Source organism: Erythrolamprus reginae, chromosome 4, assembly GCF_031021105.1.
Source record: "Erythrolamprus reginae isolate rEryReg1 chromosome 4, rEryReg1.hap1, whole genome shotgun sequence".
In the NCBI taxonomy this organism is placed as follows: domain Eukaryota; kingdom Metazoa; phylum Chordata; class Lepidosauria; order Squamata; family Dipsadidae; genus Erythrolamprus; species Erythrolamprus reginae.
Window position 1 is genome coordinate 111425860 of NC_091953.1, and position 19058 is coordinate 111444917.

A 19058-nucleotide genomic window follows, 5' to 3' on the forward strand; every position below is an offset into this window, starting at 1 on the left:
TAATCAGAGCTCTGTATTTTTCTGGTTTTTATTCATTGTGCACATTTTAGAATTTTTATAACAATTTTGGCGAGCCAGCCAGGAGCATAGTGACTTTTTCCTTGTACAGGCAGGGAGAGGGAGGAGGAGGGGTTTTTTCCCCTCTTCTTTTATTCCTCCTGTTTATTTTTCTCTGCCTGGGGGAAGGCTCCAGGAATCTAGATTTACAACGTCCCGGGACGGGGTGGCGTTTTGACAGCTGCCGGCACACATCGGGGGTGGTGAGTATAAACCATTCTGTTTGTACGGTGTGTGTGTGTGTGTATATGAGATACGAAAGGAATGTTCATTTTTGTCTGGGTACATTTCCTGTGTCTGTATAACTTTGATGCATCAAAGTGTTCTGTAACTGAAAAAGAGTCTTGTGAAATAATTTGTAGCATGGGGTCGAGACTTTCAGCTGTGTTTCAGCGTTTTGGGGGTGTTGCTGAGGTTCCCACTATTCCTTCAATATCCCCATTGGGAGAATTGCTGGCACAGTGGGATGAGACTTGGCTGTCTCCATATACCAAGGATTTGTCTAAGGTACTTATGATAACGTATTGTACTAGAGAATGGCCAAAACATATATTGATTAAACCAAATTATAGATGGAATAAGTATGGAGATTCAGATAAATATTGGATTACAGCATTAAGAAAGGTCTTAGAAGCTAAGGGGCTCTTAGACCAAATCCCGTACTTAATTCCATGGGGGTTTGTGGTCTGGGAAGGACCCTTATTGGGGGGCCAAGGAGCTTCAATTCTTTATGAAAAAGAGGGGGACAAGAAAGGGTGGGATCCCTTAGAATATCCACTTTGCCCATCCTCTCCTCCCCCTGATTATGGGCAGGCAGCTGGTCCGGCAGTGATAGATGGTTCTCCGGGAAGGAGAGATGTTAAGCCTGCTCTATTACCTTCCCCCTCTCAAAGGATTACTAGGTCAAAGGCTAGAGTTTTACCGATACGCGAAGTGCCAGGGGGATTAAGTGTTGAAGGGTCAGTTGTCACGACCTTCATTAATATCCCTTTGACCTCATCAGATTTAAGGAATTATAAACTGGTGATGCCAAATTTGAATAGTGATCCTATTGGCACTGCAGAATCATTAAATTTGTTTTTGGGACCTAATGTGTATACATTTGCGGAATTACAGTATATTCTGAGTTATTTGTTTAGTACTGAGGAAAGAGTCCAGATTAGAACAGCTGCTATGACTTATTGGACCAAGTCTCAGACAGGAGTTGTAAATCCTGTGATTGCAGAAGTTAAGTTTCCCTTAGCTGATCCAGAATGGGATGTAAACACTCAGGAAGGGAGACGACAGTTAGAAGATTTGAAAAAAATGATTATTGAAGGGGTAAAAACTGCAGTACCACAGGGAACTAATTTAAAGAAAGCATTTGAAGTAGGGCAATACAAAGATGAGACTCCTCATGATTTTCTTGATAGAATTAAAAACAGCCTAAATAAATTTTCGGGGCTTGAGCCAAATAGTGCAGAATATGAGGCTTTGCTTAAAATGCAGTTTGTGACAAATTCTTGGCCAGACATACAGAAGAAAATTCAGAAGTTAGAAGATTGGGCTAGTGCAGATATTACTAAATTGTTAAAGGCTGCTCAAAAAGTATATGTGAATAGGGAAGAGACTAAGAGTCGGCAGAAGGCACAGTTAATGGCGTCCGTTTTAAAGGCTGAAAAGACAAGTGAAAAGAAAGAATTTGTGAGAGGAAGAGGATTGGGGGAATCAGGTCCAAATAGAAGAATGGGATCAGGACCTTCATGGAAAAGACCCTCAGGTATAGAAAGGAGAAAATGTTTTGCATGCGGACTGGAAGGTCACCTGGTGAGGAATTGTCCTCAGAAGGCTAGAGATCAAAGGAGAAATCAGAGGTTGTACTCCCTGATGAGGGATGATTGACAAACTCAGGGGTTTGAAGTAAGGTCTCACACTGAACCCTTGATAAATTTATTGGTGGGACCAGAAAGGGAAGAACAGATTTTTTTAATAGATACTGGTGCAGTAAAAACTTCACTTTGTATAATACCTAAAGGGGTGGAAGAAGGGGGAGACACCATGAAAAATAAAGGTGTACAAGGAATTATATTTGAGGTACCTTTGATACGGAATGTAGAAATACAGTATAAAAATAAGATTATTGTGTTAGATGTGATTTTGGTACCAGAAGCTGGAACAAATTTATTGGGTAGAGATGCTTTGTCTTTATTAGGTTGTGAATTGGTATTGAAAACAAAAATCTATGCAATGAGAATGTTAACAGAAAAACAGGAAGAGAAAATAGACCCAAGGGTCTGGGAAGCCCCAGGAAATAGGGGAATATTGCAAATTGCTCCTTTAGTTGTGACTCTAAAGGAGGGAGTACAACCAATACAAGAGAAACAATATAGAATCCCCATAGAAGGCAGGAGGGGGTTGAAACCAGTAATAGAAGCATTGTTACGGGATGGTTTGATTGAACCAGCTATGTCCCAATTTAATTCTCCTATTTTACCTGTAAGAAAACCGGATGGCTCTTATCGGTTAGTGGAGGATTTGAGGAAAGTAAATGCATTAATAGTTACTAGGCATATTATAGTACCAAATCCATATACTCTTTTAAGTCGGATTCCAAACCTACATAAATATTTTAGTGTTATTGATTTGAAGGATGCATTCTGGACTTGTCCATTAGCAGAGGAATCACGGGATATTTTTGCTTTTGAGTGGACAGATCCAGATACTAATAGAACTCAGCAATATAGGTGGTGTGTGTTACCACAGGGTTTTTCGGAAAGCCCTAACTTATTTGGACAAATGTTGGAACAAGTATTGGCAAAATTTCCAGTACCTAGGGGACTGAATCTTCTCCAATATGTTGATGATTTGTTATTGTCGGGGGAAAAGTTGGAGGATATGGAGAAAGGCACGAATGCTTTGTTGAATTTTCTTGGAAGACAGGGTTTACGAGTGTCAAAGAAGAAATTACAGTATGTTGAATTGGAAGTGAGATATTTAGGGCATATGATTAGCCAAGGGAGTAAGAAAATAAATCCGGAAAGAATAGAGGGAATAATGAGACAGGTCCTGCCTAAAAACAAGAAGGAAGTAAGGAGACTTCTAGGCCTGGTAGGATATTGTAGATTATGGATAGATGGATATACTGAGAAAGTGAGATTTTTATATGAAAAATTGTTGGAAGAAGAACCATGGGAAGTACAGTGGAAAAGGGAAGATGAGGACCGGTTGCAGGAATTGAAAAAAGCATTAGTACAAGCACCGGTTTTGAGTTTACCGAATTTAGAAAAGCCTTTCCATTTATTTGTAGCCGTTGAAGATGGCATTGCTAAAGGGGTATTGGCCCAGGTATGGGCTGGAAAGAAAAAACCTATAGCATTTCTATCGAAATTGATGGATAATGTGGTAAGGGGATGGCCTAGATGTATACAAGCTGTGGCAGCAACTGCTTTATTGGTAGAAGAAAGTAGAAAATTGACTTTTGGAGGGGCGTTGGTTGTGAGCAGCCCCCATCAGGTGAGGAATGTTTTAATGCAAAAAGCTCATCGGTGGCTAACAAATTCTCGTTTATTGCAATATGAGGTTATTCTGTTAAACCAAGAAAATTTAATACTTACTACAGATAGAAATCTCAATCCAGCTGAATTTCTATCTGGAATAAGGCAAGAGTGGGAGGACATAGCACATGATTGTGTGGAAGTGATTGATTTGCAGACCAAAGTACGTGCAGATCTGAAAGACCATGCAATAGCTGGTGGAAAGAATCTATTCATTGATGGATCTTCTCGTGTGGAAGAAGGAAAACGAAACAACGGATATGCTATAGTAGATGGTGATACACATGAAGTATTGGAATGTGGAAAGCTACCTAATGAATGGTCGGCACAAACATGTGAGGTATTTGCTTTATTACAAGCTTTAAAATTATTAAAGAATATGATAGGAAATATTTACACAGATTCAAAGTATGCTTTTGGGATTTTGCATACTTTTGGGAAAATCTGGATGGAAAGGGGTTTGGTAACTAGTAAAGGGAAAGAATTAAAACGGGTGGAACTTATAAGGGCTGTGTTAGAGGAAGCGGAAGGTCCTACACAGTTAGCTGTAATACATGTAGAAGCACACAGAAAGGGGGCTTCGAAAGAGATATTAGGAAATAGATTAGCTGATGGGGCAGCTAAGAGAGCGGCAAGAGGAAAAGAGGAAGTGTTAGTAATGGTGTTAGTACCAGTTGTAGAAGGAGATATTGCTCCCGTTTTTACAGAAGATGAAAAAAATAAGATGAGAGAAGAAGGTGCGAAGGAAATAAATGGGAAATGGTTTACTAGCAATGGCCTACAGTTAGTAAATAAACCAACTATGAGGGCTATCTTGGAAAGAATACATGAAGGGTCCCATTGGGGAACACAGGCATTAGTGGATTTTATAAAAAGAAGGTATGTTTGTAGAGGAATGTATGTAATAGCGATGCAAATAGTGAGAAAATGTATACATTGTATTAGAATAAATAAAAAGGTTTGCCGACAACAGGAAAGGGGGGGTCGAGCTTTAGCTATATGGCCCTTTCAGAGAATTCAAGTAGATTATACTGAGATGCCACCTGTAGGAACATTGAAGTATTTACTTGTTATAGTAGATCATTTAACTGGTTGGGTGGAGGTTTTTCCTTGCGCACGGGCGAATGCACAAATGACTGTAAAAATACTTTTAGAACAGATAATACCACGGTATGGCCTGATTGAGTCAATTGATAGTGATAGAGGCACACATTTCACAGCCCAGGTAGTGAAACAGGTAATGCAGAGTTTAGGTATTACCTGGGAATACCATTTAGCTTATCATGCATCTTCAGCTGGAAAAGTTGAACGGATGAATCAGACTATAAAGAACACAATAAAAAAATTGATGTTAGAATTAAAACTACCATGGACGAAATGTTTGCCATTAGCACTATTACGTATTCGTACAAGTCCAAGGGCAGATATAGGTGTATCTCCCTATGAAATGATGTTTGGAATACCATACACAGGGAATATAGGAATGCCTAGGATAGAATTAAAGGATGTGTTCCTAAGACAATATATACAAGGATTGTCGCAGTGTTTTTCTCATTTAAGGTCTAAAGGATTGTTGGCGCAGACTCCTCCATTTGACTTTCATGTGCATAACATAAGGAGTGGTGATTGGGTCCTGGTGAAAGCCTTAAAGGAGAGGAAACTGCAATCTCTTTGGGAAGGACCATTTGAGGTTTTGTTAACCACAGAAACAGCAATCAGAACAAAGGAGAGAGGTTGGGTCCATTATTCCAGGATTAAAGGACCAATTCCTTTGCCGGACATTTAAAAGGAACTATAATAAAGACTGGACCATATTCCAATTGATGGACTATCTTAAACAAAACAGAAAAAGAGACTGAATAAAGTTTTATTTGGACTGGGGATAAATGGAATTTTGGGAGGTGGAACTGTGTATTTGGTTGAGTGTGGTTGCATTGTATACAATTATAATTGTCCTGTTGAAAGAAGATATCATTGAGTGGCTGAAATCCATGCTGTGGACATCTGTGGATGTAAGTTCCCGAGATCAGGAGCACCGTGTGTAAAAACAAACAATAAATATTCTCCAAACAAAGGGGGGCCAGTTCACATTAGATAAACAGTATGGGTAAGATACAAACTCTGATGATTTTTGTCTGGGCAATGACATTGTACCTACAGGTGGGGATGGGTTCAGAGACTGTTTTGCCTAGTTATCCAGTTACATGGCAGCAGCTTTGTTTCCATACTGAATCTGAGGCGCAATATGCCCAGATATCTGCTATTACGTTAGTTGAACATGATGAGGAACTTGATGCTGGAGTTTGTATCAGGTCAACTTATAATGATGGAATGAATTTGGGAAAATATCCTAAATGCAACCACACATATGATGTTGATAGGGGATGGAAGGAAGTGGCGTTTAAAATGGAAGATATGTATACACAATGTTATGAATATTATGGGAATTATAATCCTTCATATAAAAAGTTTCGTATGATAGAGGAAGGTTTACTTATACCATATCATGAAATTAAGAATCCTTCCAAATTGGTGTTTATTTGTGGAAATATAGCTCTAAGGAAATTACCATATACGTGGAAAGGTAGATGTACTATTGGATATGTAACAAATGGTATACAGAGACAAAGAAGAGAGGCAAAGGAAACAGAAAGGAAGGATGAAAATGTTTTTTTGGAATTAATGAAAGTAGCATTGAATAGTACATCCTTTTGTGTGAATGGAGACACAACTGTTTCAGATATAATAGCTACCTGTTTTGTGGGGGTGCCTATACCAGGAAAGTTTATATTTGATGAGATAAAGGTCATTATGAAACCAAATAATTATAAACTGGCAAAGGTGATAACATTATTTGGAAATCCCATTAGGCCCACAAAATGGACTAACCAAAAGAAACTAGTGATAGAAGTAAAAAATATCTTGCCTGCATATGATTGTGTAATTTATAGGCACCCTGAAAAGAAATTAGAAAAAGTAACATATACAGCAGTCCCAACTGAAAATGTCTTTTCCTGTAAGGAAAGAGAGGAAGTAGAAGCGTTGGGTCAGGTGTTATATCTCCCAAAAGGTTGGTTTCTTTTTTGTGGATTATTAGCCTATTCATTTATTCCAGCTCATGCAATAGGGGGTCCTTGTACTATTGGACGATTAACTACAATGATGGGGATAGCACATATTAAAGAAATAAATCAAGAAACACAGTTTTATTATGAGATGATGAATGCTACCATATATAATGGTAATCGTGGGATGCCAGAGGATGGGGAATCCATTGATACAGGAGTGCAGAAGGAACATGAGACAGAAGGGGGGGTGGTAATACATACACCTCGTGAACATACACCTGCTGATCATATACCGGTACAATGGCCGGTACAATGGCCAGTTTCACCTGTATTGTTTAACCCTGAACATGAGAATATATATAGAGGAAGAAGAGATGTTACTGAAACATATGATGTAGGGTGTAGTGATGAGGTTGTGATATTATCAAAGGTGGAAGCAGGATTGCTTAGTATGTTTCCCTGGTTCTCTAGTCAATATAATCATCAGCAGATGGGACATCTGGTATGTGCCCTGGCGAAAAGTATAAATGAGACATCATCTATTATTGCTGCTTTGGCTGATGAAATGGGTGAAGTGAGAAAATCGGTGTTGCAAAATAGAGTGGCCATTGATTATATTCTGTTAAGATTAGGACATGGCTGTGAGGAATTTGAGGGTTTATGCTGTTTTGATATAACGGATAAAAAACAGTTTATAGAGGCTAGACTGAAACATTTAAATAATATCACATCCCATTTGGCATATGTTACAGATAATGCTGTTTTTACTGATATTTGGAACACATTAACTTCTTGGTTACCCAACTTTAAATGGGTAAAGAGTCTGTTTGTGGGGATTATTGTGATTATTGTATTATGTTTGTTTACATGTATTTGTATTAAATGTATTCCTTGTTGTATTAACTGTTGGACAGTCCTATGGAAGAAAATGTGTAAAAGAGGGAAAAAGATAGGGGTTGTTAATGACCTTCCCTCCAATAGGGAGGTTCGCATTATGATGCAGGATATCTAACTGCTGTGAATCATCTGACTGTTGTAAAACATCAGTCGGATGGAAAGAGGAGTAGGGATTGTAAAGAGTATATAAACAATGTATAAGCAATATACCTAAAACTTATAGTCTACAAATGTATTCTAGAGGACATTGTACTTTTCACCTCTGGCACCCTTGGTCAGTAAGGAAGTTGCGAAAGATGGAGAAAAACATGTTTATTGCAAACCAGTCTGCTGACAAAGTTAGTTATGAGCCAAAGAGACCAGGGTGACCGAAAAACAAGAATGATAGATGATTCTGAGGAAAAGTTGGGAATAACATTAGGAAATAGGAAGTTGGCTGAAAATGATATGTCCATATATGGAGAGACGAAGGAGGTTGGATTCTATCATGTACTTTATTATATAAATGTACCCTTATTCCTTGTTAAATATCGCAAAGTTCTTATAACTTGCGGTCCTATATATATAGTATTGTTGATTTATTCAAACTTGAATAAATACTTTTTGTTTTTAATCAGAGCTCTGTATTTTTCTGGTTTTTATTCATTGTGCACATTTTAGAATTTTTATAACATGTTGAGACTGTGCAAAGAAGAATAACTAAGATGATTAAGGGTCTGGAGACAAAAAACAATAACAACTGCAGAAATTGATTATGGCTTGTCTAGAGAAAAGAAGGACCAGGGTTGACATGACAGTGGTATTTCATTATTTGAAGAGGGAGTCAACTTATTTACCAAAGAACCAGAAGGCAAGACAAGAAACAATGGATAAAAATTCAACAAGGAGAGAAGCAATCTGGAACTAAGGAGAAACTTCCTAACAGTGAGGACAATTAAGTTTGCCTTCAGAATTTGTGGGTGCTTCATCACTGGAGGTTTATTAAGGAAAAACTGGACAGCCGTTTGTTTCAAATGGTAGGGTCTCCTGCTTGAGCAGGGGGTTGGACTAGTCCAGTGTTTCCCAACCTTGGCTACTTGAAGGTATTTGGACTTCAACTCCCAGAATTCCCCAGCCAGCATTCGCTGGCTGCGGAATTCTTGGAGTTGAAGTCCAAATACCTTCAAGTAGCCAAGGTTGGGAAACACTGGACTAGAAGACCTCCAAGGTCCCTTCCAGCTGATTGATAATGGTTCTCCCTGGTGGAATGTCTGCTCCTGAGAATTCCCTTCCTCAGTGACTCGTTCATCATCCTCTCCCAACCCAAAAAGCAGAGATCAAGAGGATTCAGGTTAGGAGCTGCATGGAAGTGCCAGGAGTCAAAACAAAGCCAACTTCCTCCGACTTTTTTGTCATCCTGGATGTATGAAAGTATGAAAGTAGCATACAATAAAAATTAAATTTATATAAAGTCTTTGTATGTTTTAAATATGTTTTTTTTTAAGTATTAGAGCAGTCTTAATTGATAAAACCCTTTTCCACCACTTCTTCCAAGGGAACCAGCTGGAGGTAATTAAAAGATCGCATTTGATAAAAGGAAAAACGTGGGACACAGTTTTGTAAAGAAAAGTTCCTTGTTAGTGCACCATAAGAAAAAAAGGACAGAAATCAGATTTAACCTCCTTGCACAATCAAATATCTGAAGTGTCACTCCAATTTGTAACACTGACCAAGCTGCTATTCGGTGAGCTTGAGATATCTGCATCTTGATGTCCTGTTTTAAAAAAAAGAAAACGGTTATTTTGAGAGGTAATTTCAGTGAGAAAGATGCTATCATTCGCTGCCACTTATTGTTTCATAGTCTTACACTTAAGATTCTCATTATTATCCAGTCTAAATCTGTCATCTCCCATAACCATAGTTGGCCAATATGGGAACTTTCCAACTTTGGAATCCCCATTGGGCAAAGCTAGGAAATGCGTGAAACTCTCACCACCCTCTCAATGACTGCAATGGGAGAGTTGTACATCTTGTCACAGGAACTCTTCCTTCTTCTGCACTAAGCTATCATGCAACTGGGACATCTATGTAAACAGTATCCACAGCCACAGTAGGTGTAGGTCTGGATTAAATTCCTAACCCCCCCCCCTTGGAAATTGTTCAGGAAAAATATAACACAGCAATTCTAGCATGAACATACCTGTATCCTTTAATGGTTTTCCGCATTCATGGATCATTGACACAGCACATGGATCATTCTTTTCAACAGCAGGTACATTCTTATTTTTTTCATCTTTCGAAGGTTTTTCCTCTTCCAGAGATGATAAATCCCAGTCATCCTCATCTTCTGTAAACTATTTTTTAAAAATAATAATAATAGCAATTAATTTTGTGATTCAGTCTGAGGCTCCTCAGGGAACGGCTGGAACTCTGCCGGCTCCATACTCAGAGGGGGAGGATGAGGAACAGGAGGAGGAGAAGGACCAGGCAGACAGGGAAGAGGAATGTCAGGACGAGGAGGAGGGAGAACAGCCTGAGACCCCCGGGGGGGAGCTCTCCCCAGCGAGTAGCCTAGAATCATTAGATGAGAACGCACAAGCCATCATAGATATGAGGCAGAGAAGGGCAGCACAACGAAGGGGACAATTAGCCAGGTATTTCCATCCCTAATAGGCAACAGCTGGGTTTGGGTATGGTTCTCCTCAGAAAGGTTGGAAAGGCAGGCCCGCCCTTCCTGTATTGTGGAGAGTTATCTTTTGGGAGTCCTGTGACCTTGCTTCGATCCTTGGTGTCTCTGATTCTGGCTTGTGGCCTTGAAGGCTGAAAATTTGGGGGAGGCGTGGGTTTTATTATCTACAGTGGTGTGTGTGCCAGCAAGAAGCCTGTTGTATTGTCTGGCCGTCGTGACTCTTCTGTGAAGCTTCATAGCATTCCAGTTTGTAAGAACAGTTTTTGTTACCTGTGTTTGCTTTCAAATATATAAACTGCCTTTGATTTTTTACCAGTGAGTCTGGCTTCTCTGTTTAGTTGGTGTTGGCGTCTGGGGGGACCCAGACAGAACACTTAAGAAATGTTTAACAAGAACCAAGGTGGTGCAGTGGTTAGAGTGCAGTACTGCAGGCTACTTCAGCTGACTGCTAGCTGCAGTTCAGCAGTTCAAATCTCATTGGCTCAGGGTGGACTCAGCCTTCCTTCCGAGATGGGTAAAATGAGCACCCAGATTGTTGGGGGCAATGTGCTGACTCTGTAAAACGTTTAGAGAGGGCTGTAAAAGCACTAGGAAGCAGTATGTACATCTAAGTGCTGTTGCTATCTCATTGAGCAATGGTTCTCAATCTTTTCCAAAATAGTAAAGCAGATGAAAGAGATACATGAGACTATTGAAATAAATTTGGAGTTCTCAGGAGTAATGCAGAAAAACAACGGTTTTATTTTCCTGCTTTAAAAGAAACAAATTGAGACAGTATAGAAATGTATATTTTCTTGATTCATTACTAAACATTGCATCAACATAGGCAGAAAAAATTGTGTTATTCTAAAAAAAACAGTGACCTCTACTGAAAAAAGGTAGATGGAGTAAGATGAAAGCAAAAAAAAGAATACTTGCTATCAGATTTTACAGTTGTATTTTTTTTTCATGCAGCAATGTTTCTACTTCTACCTTATTCGTTTACACTGGAAAGAGTTACGCATTTGTTTCATTTTCCATTGAAAATAAGGTTTCATGAAAGCTGCATTAAGAATTCCACTGGATACAAAGGAACACAAGTTGTATTTAGGATCCTACTGCTCTGAACTTAATTCTGGTAATTGTTTGCTAGGAAAAATATTGGTAATAAGACCAGAGTGATGATAGAACCACAGCCATAGAAACTGTTGGATCCCTGGCGCTAGGTGTGTATGAGCAAAGGCTGGAAATGTTAGGGATTTCTGCATGGATGATTATGGATCTGATGGTTTGAGCTGCTCTTTGCAATCACACAGTTACAGTTCTATGATTCCCCAGGTGTCATCGGAGTCAAATGGAAGTATGCACAATAGGATCAGAAAACATTTAATGGGACAGCCTAGAATTTGATTTGGGAAATACCTTTACTCCTTGGGCACATATATGAACAGATGATGAACCAATATTCTCTCCTCCAATTTCTTTGCTTTCCTTTCTTTGGCTCTTGGATGCCTTATGGAGAGACAATTCGGGTGAGATGTAGAATTGCTTGATGTCATCGTCCTCCACTTCCTCCTCTGAGCTAAATGGAGGAGTTCTGGGGAAAAAAAATTCATCTATTAATTTAAGCTGTTCCACTTGCAGCAATTTTAAAAATATAAACTAACTTTCTATAATAAAACTAGAATCGATAATCTATCGAACATTATACCTAAGACAGTTCCTTAAAGAACTATCTTATTAAAGCAAGGATAATTGAGAGATGTACCCATTTTTGTTGGAAGATTATTTTGGCATCAATAGGCAGATATATAATTATTACATCATAAGAGTAATGAAGCATTGACTTTTAATTAAGAGTAACACAACTCTATAAAAATAAGAATTAGCTAAACTATTTTTTAAATATTAAGGCAGAATTCTATTTCAGCCTTTTCTAAAGTATTGCCCTTCAAAATTGCTGGATTAACTCCTTTCCTGATTTTTAGTGCAAGAACTCGTATTCCAGCTTCTTTCAATGGCACAAGGATGGGAATTCTCACCTACATATAGATTTTAGCCAATCAATTCACTTGATTCCATTCGAGTTAAAAGGTGGATGACCTTCCTTGCCGCATTTGTTAAGTGAATCACTGCAGTTGATAAGTTAGTAACCCGGTTGTTAACTGAATCTGGCTTCCCTACTGACTTTGTTTCTCAGGTCGCAAAAGAGAATCATGACCTTGGCACACAGCGACGGTCATAAATATGAACCTGTTGCTAAGCATCTGGATTTTGATCACATGATCATGGGGATGCTGCAAAAGTCATAACTATGAAAAATGGTTCCAAGCCCTTTTTGTCAGTGCCGTTGTAACTTTGAATGGTCACTAAATGAACCGTGGTAAGTCAAGGGGTAATTTTGTTTCAAAATTAATTTTTGGTTGTCCAATAGAATTCTTATTTCAAAGCATGCAAAACAAAATGAAGGCAGCTTACACCGTGCTAGGTGGCTTTCTAGAAATGTCATCCTTCAACATCTTCTTCTTGGTTCTGGAAAGAAGAGAAAACAAATATTTGCCATTTCTTTTCTCTTTTTTTACATAATTTTTTTCCCTCCAGCATAAAATAAAAAACAATACATAGTTTCCAACACAAAATCAAGCTTATTATCAAACATATACAAATTTCTTCTTTTTACTTTCTAATAATTCAGTGGAGGCTCTTAAATCTCTTTCTTTCCCAAAAGGACTCTACAAACATATAATATCTTATATATTCAAAGAGCTCTTAAAATACAGCTTTTCTCTATCTAATATTAAAACATTACAATAACCTTTACATTAATCGCTGGTCATCAAATTCACATCTTATTTGGGTCTTACAAATCTATTGAACTAATTATTCCAAAAAACAGTTTTCCTATAATACATCTAAGCAGAGTAGATTATACATAAGATAAATTTTCATATTGCAACAAAAAAATCTAGAAAACCACAATCCTATATGTCTAAAAAACTAATTATTCCAATAACTAAGTATATCATATTATATAATAATAATATAGCTTATATATTTGCCATTTCTTTTGGCTAGTAAGAAGGATATACAGTGATACCTCGTCTTACAAATGCCTCGTCATACAAACTTTTCGAGATACAAACCCGGGGTTTAAGATTTTTTTGCCTCTTCTTACAAACTATTTTCACCTTACAAACCCACCGCCGCCGCTGGGATGCCCCACCTCCGGACTTCTGTTGCCAGCGAAGCACCCGATTTTCTGCTGCTGGAATTCCCCTGAGGCTCCCCTCCATGGGAAACCCCACCTCTGGACTTCCGTTGCCAGTGAACCACTCATTTTTGCGATGCTGGAGTTCCCCTGAGGCTCCCCTCTATGGGAACCCCCACCTCTGGACTTTCATGTTTTTGTGATGCTGCAGGGGAATCCCAGCAGAGGAATCCCAGCAGTGCAAAAACAGGCGCTTCGCTGGCAACGGAAGTCCGGAGGTGGGGTTTCCCAGCGAGGGGAGCCTCAGTGAAATCGCAGCATTGCAAAAACAGAGAGGTCTGGAGGTGGGGTTTCAAGGACTTCGGTGTTTTTGCAATGCTGCGATTTCACTGAGGCTCCCTTCGCTGGGAAACCCCACCTCTGGACTTCCGTTGCCAGTCAAGCACTCATTTTTGCGATGCTGGAGTTCCCCTGCTGGGGTTCCCCTGCAGCATCACAAAAACACAGAAGTCCAGAGGTGGGGTTTCCCAAGGAGGGGAGGCTGAGGGGAATCCCAGCAGTGCAAAAATGGGCACTTCGGCTGGCAAAAGGGGTGAATTTTGGGCTTGCACGCATTAATCGCTTTTCCGTTGATTCCTATGGGAAACACTGTTTCGTCTTACAAACTTTTCACCTTAACAACCTCGTCCTGAAACCAATTAAGTTTGTAAGACAAGGTATCACTGTACTTCATACATTGCAATTTGTTTTCCTGCATTTCATCACTGAAGCCATTGGCTTATAGATTTGGTTTATATGAAAGTGAACCTGACTATTTCCCTTGCTTTTCTTATAAGTGCAAATGTGTTTCCATGAGGTTGGAGGAAATAAAATAATATTTATTTCACTTCTATGCTGCCCAATCCCAAAGGACTCAGTAATAATTTAGTAATTTAGTAATCCCCACCATTACTTCCTGATAATCAATGGGTCACTCAAGAGTCACCTGAACCATGAGAGGGGAACCAAATAAATCTGATAAATAAATAAATGAGCTAGGAGACAACACTGTTAGCTACAAATAAGCCACGGTGGCACAGTGGTTAGAGTGCAATACTGCAGGCTACTTCTGCTGACTGCCAGCTGACTGCAATTTGGCAGTTCAAATCTCACCAGGCTCAGCCTTTCATTCTTCCGAGGTCAGTAAAATGAGGACCCAGATTGTTGGGGAAAATATGCTGACTTTGTAAAACCGCTTAGAGAGGGCTATAAAGCACTGTAAAGTGGTATTTAAGTCTAAATGCTATTGGTATTGCTATTCATAAAACATGCTAGTTACCTGAAATTATTAACTTACTTTGAGGTTGAAGTGTTTTCATCAGTCAAAGTTCTTTGCGTGACTAGACGTTTGGTACTGGACGAACGTTTTATTGCCCTGGAAAAAACGCTGGATAATGAAGTCCCTAAACCAGTTGTCCTATGTTTAGCTGTAATGAAATGATAAGGAGGATCTAGTGTCATTTAAACCACATGCCCTGTCTATGAAGGAATAACGTACTGAGTGAAATCATGCCGCATAACAGAACAAAAAAACCCCCAATATTTCCTATTTGATTTGGGCATTTTGCTTATGAATATTTCACTACCTTATTACAATAAGTCACTAGATCACCAAATCACAGACTCTCTTTAGGCTCCAATATCCCCACTTAGTGAGACCATTTCCTGTCACCGTCTCCTTCCTTATGTTTCTCAATCTGAGTAAATTTAAGATATGTGGACTTTAACTCTCAGAATGCTGGCTGGAGAATTCTGAGAGTTGACAGTCCACACAGCTTAAAGTTGCCAAGTTTGAAAAATACGGATCAGGGGAAATACAGATCCTGGTAAGATAGGAATAATATTTAGAATATTCCTGTTTTTATTTTGCTTTCTACACCTAATGTGACTTTACTAAAAATAAAGTTCTACACATATACTTTAATCTTTACTGCTATATTTCATTAATGAAACACATAAAAATTTAAGTTGATAATTTTTCATTATGTCAAACTAGAACTAATTAACCTATTTTCCATGTAACTTGGAAATGTTTATGTCTGAACACCACAATTATTTCATGGGATTTATGATCAGCATTAATTGGGACCTGCTTCTAGTCAGTAAATGTAAGTACAGTGGTACCTCATGATACGAACCCCTCGTGATACGAACTTTTCGAGATACGAACCCAGGGTTCGGAAATTTTTGCCTCTTCTTACGAACTTTTTTCGCCTTACGAACCTGCCCCCATCGCAAAAAAGGCGCTCCGCTGGGCTGCAGCGCCACCTGGCTGTAACCTTCTGAAACAGCCGGGCGGCGGCGCAGCCCGTTTTTGCGATCGGCGGCAGCGTTAGGCCGGTCTGGAGGCTCAAACAGAGGAGGGGAATCCCAATAGGGAATTCCATGGGCGGAGCTTTGACGTCATGAAGACGTCCTTCCTGGAGGCCAATAAGGGGTGGCTGAAAGAATAAAGGGCAGGGGATCCTGGAACGTTTTGAATAAGGGGTGGCTGAAAGAATAAAAGGCAGGGGATCCTGGAACGTTTTGAATAAGGGGTGGCTGAAAGAATAAAAGGCAAGGGATCCTGGAACGTTTTGAATAAGGGGTGGCTGAAAGAATAAAAGGCAGGGGATCCTGGAACGTTTTGAATAAGGGGTGGCTGAAAGAATAAAAGGCAGGGGATCCTGGAACGTTTTGAATAAGGGGTGGCTGAAAGAATAAAAGGCAGGGGATCCTGGAACGTTTTGAATAAGGGGTGGCTGAAAGAATAAAAGGCAAGGGATCCAGGAACGTTTTGAATAAGGGGTGGCTGAAAGAATAAAAGGCAGGGGATCCTGGAACGTTTTGAATAAGGGGTGGCTGAAAGAATAAAAGGCAAGGGATCCTGGAACGTTTTGAATAAGGGGTGGCTGAAAGAATAAAAGGCAAGGGATCCTGGAACGTTTTGAATAAGGGGTGGCTGAAAGAATAAAAGGCAAGGGATCCTGGAACGTTTTGAATAAGGGGTGGCTGAAAGAATAAAAGGCAGGGGATCCAGGAACGTTTTGAATAAGGGGTGGCTGAAAGAATAAAAGGCAGGGGATCCTGGAACGTTTTGAATAAGGGGTGGCTGAAAGAATAAAAGGCAGGGGATCCTGGAACGTTTTGAATAAGGGGTGGCTGAAAGAATAAAAGGCAGGGGATCCTGGAACGTTTTGAATAAGGGGTGGCTGAAAGAATAAAAGGCAGGGGATCCTGGAACGTTTTGAATAAGGGGTGGCTGAAAGAATAAAAGGCACGGGATCCAGGAACGTTTTGAATAAGGGGTGACTGAAAGAATAAAAGGCAAGGGATCCAGGAACGTTTTGAATAAGGGGTGGCTGAAAGAATAAAAGGCAGGGGATCCAGGAACGTTTTGAATAAGGGGTGGCTGAAAGAATAAAAGGCAAGGGATCCTGGAACGTTTTGAATAAGGGGTGGCTGAAAGAATAAAAGGCAGGGGATCCTGGAACGTTTTGAATAAGGGGTGGCTGAAAGAATAAAAGGCAAGGGATCCTGGAACGTTTTGAATAAGGGGTGGCTGAAAGAATAAAAGGCAGGGGATCCTGGAACGTTTTGAATAAGGGGTGGCTGAAAGAATAAAAGGCAAGGGATCCAAGAACGTTTTGAATAAGGGGTTGCTGAAAGAATAAAAGGCAAGGGATCCTGGAACGTTTTGAATAAGGGGTGGCTGAAAGAATAAAAGGCAAGGGATCCTGGAACGTTTTGAATAAGGGGTGGCTGAAAGAATAAAAGGCAAGGGATCCTGGAACGTTTTGAATAAGGGGTGGCTGAAAGAATAAAAGGCAGGGGATCCTGGAACGTTTTGAATAAGGGGTGGCTGAAAGAATAAAAGGCAGGGGATCCTGGAACGTTTTGAATAAGGGGTGGCTGAAAGAATAAAAGGCAGGGGATCCTGGAACGTTTTGAATAAGGGGTGGCTGAAAGAATAAAAGGCAAGGGATCCAAGAACGTTTTGAATAAGGGGTGGCTGAAAGAATAAAAGGCAAGGGATCCTGGAACGTTTTGAATAAGGGGTGGCTGAAAGAATAAAAGGCAAGGGATCCTGGAACGTTTTGAATAAGGGGTGGCTGAAAGAATAAAAGGCAAGGGATCCTGGAACGTTTTGAATAAGGGGTGGCTGCCTTTTATTCTTTCAGGGTGTTGGGGGTGTCCTGATACCCCCCACCCCACCGCTTCGCCTCCCATCAGGCAAAAGCGCTCAGGAGGCCACGGGTGAGGGGCGGGGAGGATCGGGAGGCTAAGTCTCCTGCAGCGGCTGCTGCAGTGGGGACCTTTGGGTTTTTGGCTGGGGGGGAAGGTGAAGCGCTGGGGTGGGGTGGCCGGATCTCTTGCCTCCCCCCCCCAGCCAAAACCCCAAATGTCTTCGCCGCAGCAGCTACTGCTCGGGAGGCAGTTTTGCCGGATATGGGCGATGGGTGGGACAGAGAGGCGGGGTTAAGCCTCCTTCGGCGGCGGGGAGCTGCCCGGCTTTGCCTTTTTGACTGGGAGGGGAGGTAAAGCGCTGGGGGGGATATCAGGACACCCCCCACCCCAGCTCTTCACCTCCCAGCCGGCTGCTGTGGAGGTGAGGGGGGCGCGGCATCAGGAGCTTCTCCCCGAGCTTTTCCCCACCGATCGGGAGAGCAAGGACACCGTGGGGAGAAACTCCTGACACCCCCCTCGCCACCACAGCAGCTTCTGCTGGCTGGGAAGCTTGGCTTTGTACGAAGCTTGGGGGGGCATCCGGACCTGGAGAATTGACACCTCCCCCAGCGCTTCATCACAGAAAACTTCCAAGGAGGGTGGGCGCGCCGCCGGTTGACAAGCCTCACCTGTCAATGCACCCACGAGGCTCCCTCCAGGCAGCCTCTGCTGTCTCCCCCCTCCCCCCCCAACAAGGATCTGAATGCCGGCAACAATGAGGCAAAAGGGGTGAATTTTGGGCTTGCACACATTAATCGCTTTTCCATTGATTCCTATGGGAAACATTGTTTCGTCTTACGAACTTTTCACCTTACGAACCTCCTCCTTGCACCAATTAAGTTCGTATCATGAGGTATTACTGTATTACAGTCATGTTATACATAGGAGCTGGCACACATTTAAGAAATCATTTACAGATAGCAAAGCTAAACTTTTAAATCTAACCCTAGAGCATAAAGAAAGATCATACCTTCTAAAGAAAGATGACTGTTGGAAAGAGATCTGCTGCAAGATAATCTTTCAGCAACTCTGAAATTGAGTTGTCGTACAAGTTGCTCTCGAATATGTTGAATGTCAGGCAGTTGTTTCTTTCTCTCTTCTCTAGCAGTCTCAAGAGATGCTAAGGCTCTGTTCAGATGATCACTTGAGATGCCACGCACTCCCTGAATAGGGTGAATGAATGAACATTAAAAATAATTTTATTTTTTCGGGAAGAATATAAATTATTTTTGGGAAATGATGGAACAATGTAAACACAAGAAGAGGAAGGAAGGAAAGAAGGATGGATGGATGGATGGAAAGAAGGAAGTAAAGAAGAGGGAGGGAGGGAGGGAGGGAGGAAGGGGCCTGTTTTTTCAGCATCAAATGACTACATTTATATTAACTCTTATTTCATGATTACA

At 40.6% G+C, this 19058-nt stretch overlaps 2 protein-coding genes across 12 annotated transcripts in view; both read right to left on the bottom strand.

Annotated features, from left to right (window-relative positions):
- The window catches only part of LOC139166944 (cilium assembly protein DZIP1-like), a 104781-nt gene extending 99869 nt beyond the window's left edge, over positions 1-4912 (bottom strand). The window contains exon 1 of the mRNA XM_070751226.1: positions 4851-4912. Within this exon, the coding sequence (XP_070607327.1) occupies positions 4851-4863 (13 nt within the window). The 5' untranslated portion in view covers positions 4864-4912. The remainder of the gene's footprint in view (positions 1-4850) is intronic.
- Positions 4913-9149: 4237 nt separating this feature from the next.
- The window catches only part of LOC139166939 (cilium assembly protein DZIP1-like), a 44408-nt gene continuing 34499 nt past the window's right edge, over positions 9150-19058 (bottom strand). For all 11 annotated transcript variants that reach the window (XM_070751213.1, XM_070751220.1, XM_070751214.1 and 8 more), the window contains 6 exons: positions 18626-18818; positions 14747-14876; positions 12681-12734; positions 11625-11799; positions 9735-9888; positions 9150-9308 (listed from right to left, as the gene is read on the bottom strand). In XM_070751213.1, the coding sequence (XP_070607314.1) occupies positions 9226-9308; positions 9735-9888; positions 11625-11799; positions 12681-12734; positions 14747-14876; positions 18626-18818 (789 nt within the window). In that variant the 3' untranslated portion in view covers positions 9150-9225. The remainder of the gene's footprint in view (positions 9309-9734; positions 9889-11624; positions 11800-12680; positions 12735-14746; positions 14877-18625; positions 18819-19058) is intronic.